The sequence below is a fragment of the Acipenser ruthenus genome, chromosome 11, assembly GCF_902713425.1.
Source record: "Acipenser ruthenus chromosome 11, fAciRut3.2 maternal haplotype, whole genome shotgun sequence".
NCBI lineage: Eukaryota > Metazoa > Chordata > Actinopteri > Acipenseriformes > Acipenseridae > Acipenser > Acipenser ruthenus.
The window spans coordinates 25,373,692-25,390,803 of record NC_081199.1 but is presented as its reverse complement, the minus strand read 5'-3'; the positions used below and the strand labels follow the sequence as shown (position 1 = coordinate 25,390,803).

General features: G+C 39.0%; 1 protein-coding gene across 2 annotated transcripts in view; it reads left to right on the top strand.

Moving 5' to 3' along the window:
* The first annotated feature begins 2,712 nt into the window (after window positions 1-2,712).
* The window catches only part of LOC117426922 (unconventional myosin-X-like), a 108,359-nt gene continuing 93,959 nt past the window's right edge, over window positions 2,713-17,112 (top strand). The window contains exon 1 of one of the 2 annotated variants that reach the window (XM_059033497.1): window positions 2,713-3,141. In XM_059033497.1, the coding sequence (XP_058889480.1) occupies window positions 3,121-3,141 (21 nt within the window). In that variant the 5' untranslated portion in view covers window positions 2,713-3,120. Of the gene's footprint in view, window positions 3,142-3,802; window positions 4,030-17,112 lie in introns of those variants that run through there. The other variant, XM_059033498.1, reaches the window with a different exon arrangement.

Here is a 17,112-nt window from a genome sequence, read left to right as displayed (position 1 = left end):
CCGGAATAATTCTGGTTGCTCTTCTTTGCACTCTTTCTAGAGCAGCAACATCCTTTTTGTAGCGAGGTGACCAGAACTGAACACAGTATTCTCGATGAGGTCTTACTAATGCAAGTTTTAACATTACTTCCCTTGATTTAAATTCAACACTTTTCACTATATATCCGAGCATCTTGTTGGCCTTTTTTATTGCTTCCCCACATTGATTGTCAAGGTTTGTGCTGTCTGTCCAAAACTGTGTCGAATTTTTTAATGGAGTATTAGATTTGAATGGCTTTTAAACCAGGTCGCAAGCACATTGGGAGTCTCATTCCAGGAATGGCATTGTTTTTATTGCCCATCTAGGCAAGGTGACATCACCGCCATCAAAACTAGAAACAGGAGACACAGAAAGAGAGGGAGTGGGGAGAGAGAAAGTCCCAGGGGGGCTGCAGACTGCTTGGGATTAAAGAGGAGCACTCACTGTTTTAGTGGTTTGTTGTCTGACCTTGCAGAGGAACACAAGAGGAAGTTCCCTTATATCAGCATTTCTTGAGTCACAACTCTACAATAGCAATGCAGTGGTTATGTACTACTGTCATTGTTAGAATAGTACCACAGTGGTATCTTATTTTGACACAATGGTATGGACCAATTACACCCTTGTAAAATGGTACCATACTAGACTAGATACTAGGCCCCATATGCAATATTTGTTCCAGATCCAGTGCTGGTAATGTTGTGGTGTGCTAATGGTTCTACTAGGGTTTCTTCAGTGTGATTCAAAAAGGGTCCCTTCCTTTTATTTTTAACCTTTTGCATGTAGTAGGTAGTTGGGGGTATGGAACATAAAATGCAAGTAAATATTAGATGTTTAATAGGTGGAAATTAAGTTTTCAAAATATTTTTGCAGGAAACCAACATGAAGATATTGATTTCTGTTAATAATTTCTAATTACTTCTACAAAGGAGTAGTCAGTAACTCGAGTGGGACCAATTCTTGGTGCTGCAAGGGAAGCACATTTGGGGACGTTCAAGAGTTACATCAATTTTTGATGGCAGTATTTTATATTTTAATCAAGGTCAACAGAGCCTTGGCCCCCCTCCCACTCTCATCATCATGGTATCAACCCCTTCTCCCCCCTTAGTGATTACATAATACTTGAACATCACCATCCTGACACCCCAGTGCACAGGGACCAAAGAGGGGGAAACAAATACAAAATGTACACAATGTTCAGAGCCACATTTTTAGACTGTGTAAAAATAATTTACCAAATGTACTGTAAGAAAAGTGATTTTAATGTGTGGTAGAAACGAAACTACGACGATAAGAACCTAGTAACTATTCACAAGGGATTGTGCCTTCCTTTACATGGAAAAAATGCATACCACTCAGAATTAATGTCTACTGTTAAAACAGAGCCACAAAGCTAATAGCTTTTCTTACAATATATATCAGGATCCCTATTTAAAGTGGAAGTCTTATTTCCTCTATTATAGCATCCCTTTCTCAAATTCAGTCAATGGCCGGTCCTGGTTTGGTGTACAGATTGTATTATGGACAAATGTAGAGGTGAACTCTGGATCGCACTGTAACTTAATTGTCTTGTAGGATTTTTAGGAAGTAAAAGAAACTGACTCTTCCTCATGGCAGTGAGCAAGACTGATTAGGGGCTGTACATGTTACGCAACCTGAAAATGTGTGGGGTGTACAGAGATAACTAGGGTAACTGAATTCAGGTAAATATGATTTGAATGAGACCTCCTCTTTAAATTGTTATAAAACTGATGGTGACAATGTTACATTCAAGATTGCTGACTGTGTGTTTCCGAAATGTGTCACAACCACTTCAGGATAAGTTCACCTGGGATGACTCTTTGTCAGTCACACTGACAGTAGTTAAAAAAATAACCCCCCACTTTTGAATTAATTAGAATGAATGTAGCGGTATTGGAATGTGCCTGTTACATGTAAAAAAATGATTCAAACACACTTGGCTGAGTCTGTTAGTTGGATGAGGAGGCCAGCAGATTTATTTAAAAGACAACTACAGGGCGGGTGTACTCTTCTAAGTGTCTAAAATCCCCCAATGCTAGTTTTCTAAAAGTGTAATTGAAGCAGTGCTTTTGTTTTTTGTTGATTGTGTGTATGATAAGTAGGTCAAAGCCCCTTCAGGACAAGCTGATCTGTACAGCCCAGGGTGGGTAATGCCCAGTCTGGTGCTTGCTGTCAGAGGCTCCTGCCGACTCCTTTTGCCAGTGGCACAGATTCCAGAGCCATCAGACCACAAGTGCCCCCCTGCTTTAACAGCAAGACCCATTAGCAAGGGCTCCCAGTCACTTCCAATTCGTCACCTGCCCAGGCAAACTGCTCCCCACAGATCAGTCCTCCTGAACAGCAATTCCCCTGTCGCAAGGAGTCAGAGCCTGGCTTCTACCGAACTGGGACTGTCAGTATTGAGTGCAGCGATTCCCCAGTTTAATCACTGTTTTATTTATTTATTTATTTATTTATTTATTTATTTATTGTTTATTATTATTATTATTATTATTATTATTATTATTATTATTATTATTATTATAATACAGCAGCAGAAGAAGAATTGCATTAAATAATAAAATCAATGTGTAATAATAATAATAGAAACCAAGAAATTCAGGTTGTTCATTTTCCATAAAATGGAAGGGGGCGTGACACTGGTGTATATGCCCCGCCCTCCCAAATTAAATCCCACAGTCAGCTGGATTCATTCATTGCTGGCAGTTTACAGAGTTGCACGCTAGGCAGAGTAGACAGCCGGGAGGTTGCGACCGGCGTTTCACGGCTTTACACTGGTCAGCTACCTCTGGAGGAACACAAAGGACTAAATAGAATCACATCTACAAACGCTGAACATCAGCAACGATACGAAGTGTCACAGACGGTTTGTGGAGGCGACAAAAATTGTTGTTTTGCTTTGTTTCTTGTATCTCTTAATCGGGGAGAGACTGGATGGGACCTCATCTTAACCTACTGGGGCTGTGAATGGGAAGCTCGCATGAACGGGACGAAAGGCTCCCATTCCTGTTTGTGACTCTATGCATTTGTATTGAAATCCAATAATAACGAGGCTGCAAAACAGTATTACAGTTTGGGCAATGGATAACTTCTTTGCGGAGGTACGTGAGCACAAAATAATATTTGTTTGTGTCTAGTCCCGGTGGTGAGTTATAAGGTTTTGAGGGTTAAACTGGACATAGCGTTCTGGGTAATATGTTGTCATGTTTTGCCAGTGCAAGGGTGCGTTTAAGAATACGTGTATAGGTACATATCTTAAAATGTAGTGCAAAACAAGGCAACTACAGTTAAATTATGTCATTTAGAGTCTGACGTCTATTCAGAGAATGTCTAGTTTAGAGGTTTTTTTTCTTTCCAGAATTCTTTTTAGACATTGACCTATTTTTCCTGCTGACAATGTTAATAATAATAAAAAAAATACTGTTCTTGAGTGTCATATTCAAAACGTGCTACTGGCTCATTGCAGTAAAACATGACGTGGGCATTTATCAAGTTGCCACATTATCCAGACAGCAGTCTAGAGCAAGTCATTAAATTGGGATGCAGACCCTGGGCTTGTGAGACACACCTGCGGGTGGTGCTACGCGCATTTATAGCACTCCAGAAAATACCGTTAAGTGATAACATGGTCCAGCAGCTCAGATACAGGATACAGCATGCAGCCAGAATCTTGTCCAACCCACTGCTATCGCATCACTGGAAGGGTTAAACAAACCAGAGTTTTCATCTCAGCACCTCGGCGTCCAAATTACTTGTAGATAAAACGAATATACTGTAGTGGCCTACAGAGAACGACGTCTTTCTTCACTTAAGTTAACTGCGTCAAAGACCAAACAATACCTATAGAAACCCAGACCAAGTATAGTATTATCAATGCTAAAATAAACGCTACCTGATGACCGTTGAAGCGTTGCTTCAGATTGTTGTAGTTCCAGCACAAAACTAGCTAGTGGGCAATCTGGAGAAGGCATTTGGTGGCTGCAGACACGGTAGGCTAATTTTCAGATATGCTGTTGATAATGTGTTTTAATCTAAAGTTTCAGTTTGTTTAGTTTCAGTGCGGTGACAAGTTATTGTAAACCGCCTGGTACGCATACTTAGAGTTATTTATATATAACTAATGCCTTGATTTGAAGGTCAATGTTTGGCAACAAATTAGAAATAATCTCTAAATTCACCTGGTCTGTTTGTCTGTAGTTTGTCAATTTGAAACATGAATAAATTGAAATTCAATACCATGCCGTTCTCAAGCCAAGGTGACACTGTGCTAACCTAGATTGGGACTGGGCAAATCATTTTCTGTCCACCACTGTAGTAAGTAAGCGGACTGTATTATGCAGGTGATGTTTATGGTAATTTTGCAATAGTCTTAAGGTTTGTACTGTCGGGCGAGTTGCGTTGAACTGCAATTTAAACATGTTTGTATCACTTTTTTTTTACTCCTTTTATATGCTCACATTTATTTCCTTTTTGATTTGACCTTTTTGTACAAGACAGGTTCAACTGAACTGGGTGTAAAATAATTATTGTTAATAATAATAATAATAATAATAATAATAATAATAATAATAATAATAATAATAATAATAATAATAATATACATGTATTTGACAGGTGTTTTATTAAACAAGATGTAGAACTGTACTTTATTTTTATGTATTTGTAAAGGATTTCACTATCACTCCTTTCATTTTTATCTACACTATAGGTTTTGTGTCTCTTCTTAAAACACCTGTTCTCTTTCTATCCTTTATGAGAACAAGGGAAGGTAAACCGCTATTGTGGTTTATGATTTATCTCAATTCCACCATAAAATGTAGCCTTTAGTCCCGTGTGCAGTAATGTGTCATCTGTCAGATGAAAGCATGAAACTGCTCCCAAGATTGCCTTCAAGGGGTCAGTTTAAAGTTGCTGTATGAGCTGCTGGCAGTGTTACTAGTCATTCAGCCTTTCATGGCACAGAAATGTATCTCTTTGCATTTTGCACTCTTTGCACTGCCTGCCAGATAGATAAGATACCAGGCTGGCCATACAAGTGTTTACCAAAAGAGTTTTCACCGCCGTTATCCGACCTAACCTAGGGAAGTTATTGCACCACATTGTGCTTTTGAAAAGTAGACCGCTATTGACTAAACTTGAACACCCAAAAAATATTTTCTAACCTCTGATAACTCCCAAGTCCCTTTTTTCTTTTTTCTTTTTTTTTCCTTTTTTTTTTTTTTTAAACCAGACTTTGTTTCACTTTGATTTTGGTAAACACTGCTGTCCCAGTGCACTTCCTGTGCTGCACCTCTTAGGGCCCCACCTGTGCCTGCACTCACTTTCTGTACTGCCTACAGAACAAAGTACTGAGACCCCTTGAAGAGAACTGGGACAAGAACTGTTTATTCTTAAACTGTTGTAACGTAGTTTTAAGGATAAATGAGCTTCAGCGGAGTCAATGTGAGAATGGAACTGTGTAAAATAAAGCCTTCTAATGGTAGTGATAAATATTTTAAACCCCTTAGTATTCTTGCTCATTACCTCTAGTAACATCATCACTGTTCCCCCTTGGCTCAACTACAATTAGACAATGTGACTTGCTACACAGGAAAGTGATCCATCTTATGCACATGTAAAAATTCAGACAGACAATAATGTGTGCTAAAGAATACTTGTCAGGTTTCATCACTATTGAAAAAGCTGTTATCTAGCTGTATGCAAAACTCTAAAGTGTGACAAACATACATGCTGACACCGCAGCATCTCCACTATAACACCTCCACTATAGCTCTGGGGAGAATAGATGGTACGAAAAAGTCCTTCAAGCTAAAATTGAACCCAAGCCTCCAGAGTAAGGGTATTTCTTCTAAAGCCACATTGCGCCTCCTGGAACGTCTGAGTTTAGATATATGTGCTGGATGGCTGGTTGATTCCTTTCTCCCAGTTATATGTTTGGGGAAAATTCCATCGGTAGATGTTTAAGTACCTAGAAAGCAACAGAATCTTCTCCTGCACTTGCATGTCACAGGCGAGGGGAAGGGGTGGGGAGGAATGGGTGTGTGTGCTCTTATCCTGTGCTTCTGTGATTTTGTTTTCATCAATCATGAGTGTTTGTTTTCTAATTCTGCTTAAGAATGTGATTACTGTGAGATCAGTTGGGCCTAGAAAAATAAATCAACCTAAACTGGGCAAGGTTTTAAAAACCTTTTTGAACTCCCACTTCTTACTAGTGTGTAGAAAACCCTTTTGAATGAATGAAGTGGGTCTAAAGTCTAGTCTAACTATGGTGCCCTGGTAGGAGAAGATGAAGAAACTAAAAGGCACAGAGGTGAACTGTAACTGGTGATCCTTGTTGCAGTGGAGAAACAAAGCAAATTCATTTCGATATCTGAAACCAGACAGCATTTAAGCAGTCGTGTGAATTCAGCAGTACTGACACTGTCGCCAATACCTTGGGACAGCGCCTCAAACCAGAACGACGGGCCCAAAAATAGAAACCCATGCCTTCCCTAGCACACACTTTGATGGAGCGCCGCCCCCTGGAAGCTCCCGTCCTCGGTTGGCAAAGGAATAGCCTGGACTCGAACTCGCGACGTCCAGACTATAGAGCGCATCCTGCACTCCACGTGGAGCGCCTTTACTGGATGCGCCACTCGGCGGCCCCGTGATCTGATTTTTATAGTAGGCGCTCAAGGTGGTTTCCAAGAACGCACAAATTGCTGCTGTTTCACAAGCAACATTCTCCAAAGCAGTGAAAGCTCTGGGCTATTCTAAAGAACAGACCTCTCTGCAGATTCTGACCCTCAATCTCCCAGAAGTAATTCAAGGTGGTAATTAAGGAATGGCACTGTATCCTTCCAAAACAATTGAAACGCCTTGCAGACTCGTCACGTCATACAATGATGCCTGCACCCTGTTGACAGTGTTATGGCAGGTGTCGTCTTTCTCAGTCCTCAGCTGCTTAAACTTTGAGTGTTTATGTCCACAGCTTGGATTTCAGATAAAACAGCATAGAAATTGCACAAGAACTCAATGTTGACCCTACTATAATTCACAAAGTAGCTGGAATATAGTAATAGACAATGTGAACAGGCTGGCTGGTGGTAACATCAGGCCAGGAAATGCAGGATACAGAGTGGTGAGTGAAAACACGCTGTTGCGCGTATTTAATAATAAATGCACAAATAAACTGGTTGAACAAAACACCGAACATAACAAACGGCGCGTTGGTCAAAACAGACAGACAGACAGTGGACAAACCCCAAACAAGTATTGTGCTGGTCCTTCCAGCACGAGTAGCAGTTATTAGATTTCTGTTTATTTTTATTTATTTTTTTGGTTTCTCCTTCTCTCTTTTTCTCCACTGTGAACACACCAACCCCCGAGTGAGTGAAACCCTGCATCTTTTATGCAGCTGTACCGAGACTCGATTGCTAATCAGTCATTCAATTGGATTCTCGGTACATCTGCATGTGAACTAATTGTGTTCCCTGTGCTTCCATACTAATACCCACTTTAATCGGCACGTGGAGTGATTGTGCATTTCCACGTGCCTCAGTACAAATATACATTTTACATCACCTGTGCTACATAACCCACACTCTGTTCTCCACTATAATAATGCATAACAGACAACATAAATATGCCACATAGGGCGGGGCACCCCGCCATGACACATACTACCAAATATATAGCTGATCACATAAGATATAATGTGCACTCAAATATAATAAAGCTCAAACTTCCATAGTGGTGCTCTGGTGATCTTTTGTAAAATAAATCGTAATGAAAAGCAGATGTCTGAGAACTGACTACCCTCACTACAGTCTGAGGTAGGCATGATAGTAAAACTGTTAAACGCTGCAGTTTATAGAACATATACCATGAATTATAACCTCAGAAGGCAGTTTGTTACTACTGGCATTCTACTCATTTTAATCAACCTTCTGCCCTTTGGTCTGTTACCAGTATGTGTCCTATTAAAAGAAGTAATTTTTAAACAAATTCCAACTCTGGAATGCTGTTGTATAACTTGGTAGCGTGCTTCAACTGGAGGGTGTATTTGTGTGTCATGCCAGACCGGAAACTACAGCAGACTGACTCCTAACCTAGTAGAGTCTCTGTGTAACTTCCACAGATGTCACTGGGTTTAAAGACACTAGAGATTGCTTGGAAGCATTTGGGGAAAACCAGCAGGCTGCCTCTCCCTGCATTCCCTGCTCCTCATCCTGCCTCCCCGGCTGACCTCTCCGAGTCAAAGCAGCAGACACACTCAGAATGGTTTAATGGGCAGAGACTCCCAGCGATTCACTCGGCATTCCTTGAGGCTCTGGTGACTGCCTTGACTTATTATATTCCAACACTTCACCAGGTTTAAATACCACTCCAATATCAGACGTCTAGGGCCTTATTTTTATTTAGTCTCTTAATTTTAAACTTTTTTAAAACGCACAGGATCCTATTGTAATCAAATAAATCTGATGCTGTTTAGATTCCAGAGAGGTACGATTTTTTAAAATTGATTGTTAATTTTAATCAGTTTTGCAGTTTTCAACAGTTTTGAGAGGTTGATTCCTGTTTTTTTTATTAAACACACTCGAGTCCTTCAGAAAACGTTCCTTAAAGCAGTCTTTAAAGTTTTGTGAATAGGCCTAAGTTTTTTGTAAGTTTACTTGATTCAGAAACCCCTTTGATTTATATTGGTAGCACGTTGTATTGGAGCTGGATTGTTTGATCCAGTGCAAGTGGTTATTTTTTTGTGTCTTTTTTTTTTTTTTTTCTTCTAACTGTTGACAGGCTATGGACCATTTGATGACTGATCATACAGGGCTTTGGCACAAAAACGGAGATGGCTAGGGGGGTATTGATGGGATGATGGAGGTACAAAGCCACAGACTTTATTGAGAATTTGATATGGTAAAATGGTTGATCAAGGAGTTATAGACTGGCAGATGGAAACCGAGGAATAAAATGCCAAAAAAAAAAGCTATCAAGGGGAAATAGATCAAGTAGACCATGGATGCAAATATATAGAAATAGAGTCCAGTTGATATTTGATTGTGTGTGTAGTTCCTCCCCCAGTTAACTTGTTTGCTGTCAAAGCAGGTGTTTTTCTGAGATAACTCTAATAGCCTGCCTAAGCAGGGGCTGATTCTTGATGGAATTACAGCGTTTCGTTTATCACACACTCATTCTATCAAATAAACCTGCTACATACAGTAAGCACTTCATTTGGAGCTGAAGGTTTGTTCAAAGAAATATGAGACATGTTATCTTGTATCATAAAGGATGATTATACTGTTCAAACCATATGCTAACCTGCGCCCCTAGCTGATGGGGTTATTCCACAATGAACCCCATGTCCCAAATGAGGAGTCACACTTCGACTTGGGATCCTAACGCCCCAAGTCGACGTTTTATGTATCAGCTTGCGATCCTAACATATTTAACAGTAATAATTCTGAGGTGTTCAATTTTCAGATTTATTCATTTCCACTATGGATGTCCCTTAATTTTCTAGATGTGGACTGCTCTATGACTAACCTGCCTTTAGTTACCTAATTCCAAAATGTCATGCATTTCAGTGCTATTTTAGACATGCTGTGTACAGGCAAGGAATGTGCATCCTTCTAAATTGTATGTACTGTCTGATCCACAAGACACTAAACTTCCTATACATATGTTTTGATATGTAGTGATTGGTAGCTTCCCATGTTACTGCTTTTTATAATAAGTCAGTGAAGATGTTTACACTTACTAGGGCTATAATAATTCAAACAGGCTCAACATTATAAATATTAGATTCACATTTGAAAACAAATCTAGCTAAAGCTTAACATAGAAAGTCCAACCAATCTGGAACACACAGTATGTGGCCATGAACAGTGTTTATCCATTCCAATAAACAAGAGGACGTTGCTGTTTAGAATAGAGATTTTTACTGCCATTTTAATAATCTGCATTCACTTGTTTGTTTGTTTGTTTGTTTGTTTATTTTTTTTCTCGGTTTTCCGTGATTAGAAAGATACAAAGTTATTTTTATACACTAGGTATTTTTTCTGGAGCAGCTGACCTGTTTTGGGGAGAAAAAAATGTGACTTGATTGACAGAACAGTCACTGAATCAGGATGCATTTTTTACTTTTTGACAGAAGAGTACGGGCCCCACTCACTTGAGATTCACATCTGTGCTCCTTCTGGAAGTCTATAAAGCGCAGCACCCTCTGAACTGTGAAATTCCTCTTCGATACTTATATTATTATTATTATTATTATTATTATTTATTTCTTAGCAGACGCCCTTATCCAGGGCGACTTACAATTGTTACAAGATATCACATTATACATTATTTTACATTATACAGATATCACATTATTTTACATACAATTACCCATTTATACAGTTGGGTTTTTACTGGAGCAATCTAGGTAAAGTACCTTGCTCAAGGGTACAACAGCAGTGTCTCCCACTGGGGATTGAACCCACAACCCTCCGGTCAAGAGTCCAGAGCCCTATATAGGCTTCCTACTATTCGATTTAATATTTTTGCCAAATCGATTACTGTATTCCTTTGAGTTTAAGACATGCTTTTTTTTAACCATTTTTTGATTCTCAAAAATAGCCTGCATCTTAAATTTGAGTATAGTATAGTGATGCCTGAATTAAAATCTCCCAACAAAAGACGTGACTACCCGAGTACACAAACAGCAACGTGACTGACTGACTGCCAAGAAAAGACAACAAAGGTGCCTGCCCAAGTACACAAGCAGCAACGTGACATTGCTGAGAAAAGACAAACCAAGCTTCCTGAGGAATTCCAAGAGAAATGTTTACAATTTCAGCATTTCTAACAAACAGCAATGTTCAATGCTGTTGTGGTTGCTAGGTTACATGTTGCCTGATGCCGTGGGGTGTTGTCATGCTTGCTGTTACCAGGATGTGTGATGTCGTAAATGAGTGGTGGTGTGTGTACGACAGACGCCATCTTAAGTATTATACAGTGCACAGCACAATAAACAAGCTCTGTGGTTAATCTACAACACTGTTTCATGTCAGTTTTGAACAATACAACAGCACAATTGAGGTTGTATCTTTGTAAATGTATATTTATTTGATGTTTTATTTTTTCCACAAATTGAGGGTGGTAAATTTGGGCTGCGTCTTAAATTTGAGGTTGTCTTGTATTCAAAGGAATATGGTAATATCGACTTATTTTAGAAAATGTACCTTTTTTTAATCTTTATTTTTCAATTCAAGCAGCAAATGGGTGAAATTGACATTTATGCTTTAAAAAAAAAAAACAAAAAAAAAAATGTATGCCATTGAGAAACGTCTCATTAACGAAACCCCTTTTATCATATTCAACAAAACCATGGTTACCAACATTCTAATTGAAATAACATTTGGTCACAGCAGAGCTATACCTTGTATAGATAAATATCCTACACAAATGTAAAAAATGTTTCAAATAAACCATAGAAAACGCAGCATATAAAAGTGTATTTCACAGACTTTTCTAGCATAAATTTGAGTAAAAACAATATGTACAGAATAAAACATTAGATAGTTGAACAGAACTAACTGTCACTTATTATTCAGAGTCTGAGCTCCCCCTTCTCCTGCTTCAGACTCTGAGTCAGTGGAAGGTAAGGCAGACGCGCTCACTTCGTCCTGCCTTCAGCTGTCTGTCAGGGTATTGTGCATAATATTCATTAAGTGTTATCCTCTTGCACCCCATTTTCAAATCAAACTAGTAATTGTAACTGTCACCGTATACCTATAGCAAAGGCCTACCTAGACCTTAACCTGCTAATTTCAAAGTAGGCTCTTTGAATGACAGGCGCTGTAGCTGGCAAATGAAAGTGTACAATCTGTGCAGGTCTTGATGATTGACAGTCATTTAAATGAATGAGAGCATTCTAGCGTTGCTGCAGTCAACGAGATCTGTCAGAACAGGGTGAAATGACAGTGAAACTACAGTATTAACGGACCACTGAGATGATTGACAGCGACCCCTAGCCATTCACAGTTTGACCAGGATGGTACAGTCAGCAAGTATAAATACTACACAAACTAGAGATGATTTCTAAAGGATTATTTTTGGTAAGAAAATAAAAAATGAGTGGTTTTACCAATGTTTATCCTATATAAATTTATTTTAGTCAAACATATTTTTGGTGAATTTGACGTTTAACAAGCTTTACCAATTTTAATATCAAAGTAGCAAGCCTACCTATATACTTTTCCCATGCAGCACTCGCAAGATTCCTATCCTTGACGCTTCTCCCAGAGCTTCAGATTTCATCCAATGCCCTTTCCATATCCAGCAGAATTCCCAACCATTTGATCCATAGAAATAAATCCTAACCCTCCGAATGCCATGATTCCTTAGGCCTGTCATCAGCAATACACTGTAAAACAAAAGTAGGATTTATATTGCAAATCAATGGCAGCCTACAGTAGATCTCCCAAAATGCTGCCCACTCCCCAGGTGCAACCAACACAGGCTTTGTACACCATTTTTTAATTAATTAAAAATCCTTAAAATCATTCCTTTTAAAATAGTCTTAAAGTTTTGTGAACAGAGCACTATGATCTTTAAGTCATAGTCTTCTGGGCATGGCATACACGTGTGTGTGTGTGTGTGTGTTTGTATATGCATGATCTTTTCTTCTCCTTCTCCTCCTCCTCACAGGGTTCATTGCACTCTACAGTGTAATAACAATGTGTAAAAAAAATGCAAGGTAAAGTCTTGCTGGATATTTCCCACCAGCTTCCTCTGTTTATTATATGCTTTTCTTAATGTGATAACCATTGCTCTTCCGTTGCGCTTCCTGTTAATATAGTCTTTGTGGAAACGGAAAACAATCACATTAGAAGAGGTGTTGTTCCTGTGACGCTTTCCACCTTTACCTAAAATAGACAGTCGGGTAGAAAATGATATCTGCTCATGTGCCAATGCTTTTGTTTCTTTGGCGTTTGCCTTATCTGTGACATACGTGTGTTTTGCTAACATGTTATTTAGGATTTTAGAAAACCTGTAAGTGGCCAAAGGGTTTGAGTTACTATATATATATATATATATATATATGTGTGTGTGTGTGTGTGTGTGTGTGTGTGTGTATATATGTGTGTATATATATATATATATATATATATATATATATATATATATATATATATATATATATATATATATATATATATATAATATAATGTGTATATATATACTACTGGCTGAAATTAGTGGTCACTCAAGTGTTTGAAAATTGAAATATGATATGCCAGACAGTTGTATTGTGCATTTTTGTGATTCAATTGTGATCCCATTTGAATGGTTTTAACACAGAATTGACAAATACTTTCTAAAGCAATTATATGAGATATGAATTTACAATTCACCAAACTTGGCACTGTCAGTCAAAAATCTTATACTAGACTAGGCTAACGAGTCTTTCCATAGCCTTTCCTAAAAGGGGAAACTGACCTTATTTACAGAATGAATTAAAAAAAAAAAAAAAAAAAAAAAAAAGTAACGTGAAATCCCAACATTTTTACATACTGGTGAGTCATCAGCATTTGGGAGGATAGCATAAAATGACTGAAGTATACCACACTCGGCTTGGTGTAAGTAGCTGTGTAAATATAAATGTATTTTTGTTTAGGACTGCAAGCCGCCCTGGATAAGGGTGTCTGCTAATAAAATAAATAAATAAATAAATATGTGTATACAGGGCTGCCACCACTGCGGATTTAACCTTTTGTGCTTTCCCAGTGGTAGTCTGCAATTTTATGCCTCAATAATCCAATTTACAGCAAATCTGGTGCACATTGTTCTGCGACATTGTAGAAAGTAAATTGTTTTTGATTAATTTCATGCTCGGGTATGAAAAGCTACACTCCCCTGACACGACAGGCACAGTCAAAAACAGACACAAGGAAATGCTGAGGTTAGGATACAGGTCCAACAAATTTCCCTTGGATGTAGTCAAGCATAGCAAGAGGTGAGGACGATACATTGGCTGTAAATGTATTATAATTTGTTTCCAGCTTCATTCAAACACGCAGCCCTACGCGTGTGGGACGCCTATACATGTATTCCCCTCACGTTTGCAGCACTGATGGCATGTGCAATAAGCCCGATACACGCTTCTTGCAAAGGAGCCGGCTCTTTTGTACAGCGGTATCGGCGCTATGCTCTAGTGCGAGAGGTCCTGGGTTCATGCTCGCCCTCCGCCTGTGTGTGGACTGACTCGCCCTGTGTGATGTGCCTGCCTGCGTTAACTGAGATCGCTACAATATGTTTAGTAGTTTTCTGATCCAAAATAGTTTTTATTTAGAGAAGGCTTGTTAGGGTTCTGTGATGCTAATTATATAGGTGTTGGATTCAAGACTAAAAAGTCGATTTTGAAATGCATTCAATATTTAACATATCTTGAAGTGTAAATGCCATCACTTACAAAGATAGTCAAGTACTTTTGTAAATGGCATTCCTTAGGTGTTCAGACTTTGACATAAGGTTTAAGAAGGTGCAAAGCTGTCATTCCCAAGACTGCACACAGTCATGTGTCACTTGGAACAGTCTCAAACACGATGACTCTATGGGTCCTACTGGAGAACAGACTTTGCAGCAGATTTGTAACCATGACTTCCAGGTACTCGCCAGAACAGTTTAAACACCTTGCAGACTGGTCACATTGAAGCAATGCAGACATTTGAGACTAGAACAGCAGAACATGGTGTTTTGACCTAGTTTAAAATAAATAAATAAATAAATAAATAAAAACCCTGCTCTGCATATAAGCAATTGGAGCAAATGTTTTCTACAAGGAGATGATGCCATTTTTGCATCTGTGTTAAGTCTGCTTTAACTATTGAGCTAGACATTCAAGCCAATGGGAATGTGGGGACTGGGAAGCTGAAATTGGAGCTTTCATAATGAACCCTAAATGAAAAGAACTTAGAAAGACCTCAACATATTTAGTGTTTTGATTCTGTATATCATCTACATTTTCCAATTATTTAATTTCTCTCCTGTTTAATATCCTTGTATGTGTGTGCTTGGCATGATGGTCTATTGTTTCTGCTTTGATCTTTATTTTCCATGCTTCCGAACTGTTCCATCAAAAATGACTGCAGAAAAGATTCCTCGAGGCTGACTTTTATGGAAGTGAGGTGGGGAAGTTTATCAGTGTTGCACAAGCTTGCACAAGAAACAATAGAGAACCATGCAGGACACATTGTGTAACCGGACATTAAAAAGCAACTTGGTATGGGTATGACATTTCCTTAACTAATATGTTCTTCTGGTTTAGATGTCTGCTATAGCTAGTACACCAGAGTGTAACAAGTAACCTCTCCCACTACCACCCTTAGTGAACAACTCAGAACAGATCCCGCAGAGCATGCTTTATCAGTGCACCATGCTTTGTGAGCGGGTAAAAGTGCAAGAGGATGCATTGCGCAGCATCATGTCACCGTGAGTCAAAGTTGGGTTGTAAACCTCAGCCTTCCTTCCTTGATGAAAGGCATACTTCAGCTCATGATTTTTATCTGTTGTACCTTCTAGGTGTGTTTTGGTCGACAGGTAGCGTTAAGATTTGTCTCACAAATGCACATTTTACCTCTGCTATAGGTGCTCTTTAGTCTCCTATCTGATACTATTGTCTAATCTTTTGGTCGGAGGAAAAAGTGCTTGCAGCATAGTAGGTTACATTTCCGTCAACGCTGGACGCCCCTTCTCTGTATGGGGTTGCTAATCCCATTGAGGATGTGGTATTTAACATTGGTTTTACTGTACCACATCACTGCGAGGGGCCCAGTTTCGGTATGCAATAGCTAATCTCATTGATGTTTCAGTATTGCTAAAACTATTCCAAAACACTTGGGGCCCCGTCTCTTTAGGGTTGGCTAATCGCATTGTGGTTCTATCATTGCCATTACAATAGCATTATGCTACCTTTCCATCTGCAAAGTGAAACTGAGCTGTTGTAATCTTCTCTTGTTCCAATGACCGATCAGGGCTGCCGTAGGTTTCATATGAAGTCTGAAACCTAACCCTTACAAAGGTCAAAGATTATCTGTATGTGACACATAGTGCAGGGATCGTCGCATTACTGTGTTTTTACTGGTACATGTCTGCTTGCTTTTTCAGATGGTTGTGGTGTGTGTGGTTGGTTTTTTTTATTTATTTATTTTTAAATGGATTTCATACCTCCCTCTCGGAGGCGACATTTAGGTAGGGCTGGGTGGGGTGATTCTGGCTGTCCCCTCAGTAGTACCAAGGATGAACAACTGACAGCTGTTGGCACTGGATTTTCTGTCTCTGTCCTCCTGCTAAGTCAGAACTGTAACTTTTAAAAACTATATTTGTCAGTGGCAAATTAAATTTACTCTGGTGTCGCTTTAGTTACAAAGTAGGCCACAGAGGTTTCGCTAATTTGTGAATTAATGCTTCACAGATCGTGTCTCAGTTTTTCTTATCAGTGTTGGTGTCTGGTTTTGATTCCTAATGTCTTGTTTGCATTGGATTATCTCTGGTTCACTTGTGCCAACAAAGATTTCTGTCAGCTGTTATTTAATTATGTGTGTTTTTTTTCTTTTTTTTTTTTTTTTTTTTTTTTTTAGAAAATGGTTTTATATGAATGAGTATATTGTAGACTGTTTCTGGCTTCTTTAATAACAGCGTAGTGTTCTGATTTAAGTAGTTTTTGTATTGCAATTTAGTGGTTTGATCAGTATGTACCAAGTCAGATATAGATGTTTTTAAATTATATAAAAAAAATAAAAGAAAAACCAAGATCTTGAAATGCATTTCTCAGTAAAGGGTGGATATTTCAAGAACTTGTACTGGGACAACAAGAAAATATTTGCCAAACCGTGATGCTGTAGAGCTGGATGGAGGCTGCTTCCATAGTTTCCAGTTTCCCCCCACCCTTGTCTGTGGAGTCTTGGAGCCCTTGTTGTGTTGGTGGTTTATCTCTCAGTTCTGTGCGACGCCTTATCCAACTGTGAGGAGAGCTGGGGTTCCTAGCCGCTGTCCTGAACTCTTAAAGCTTGTCCGAGTGGCTTCCTCGGGATCCACAGCCCCTC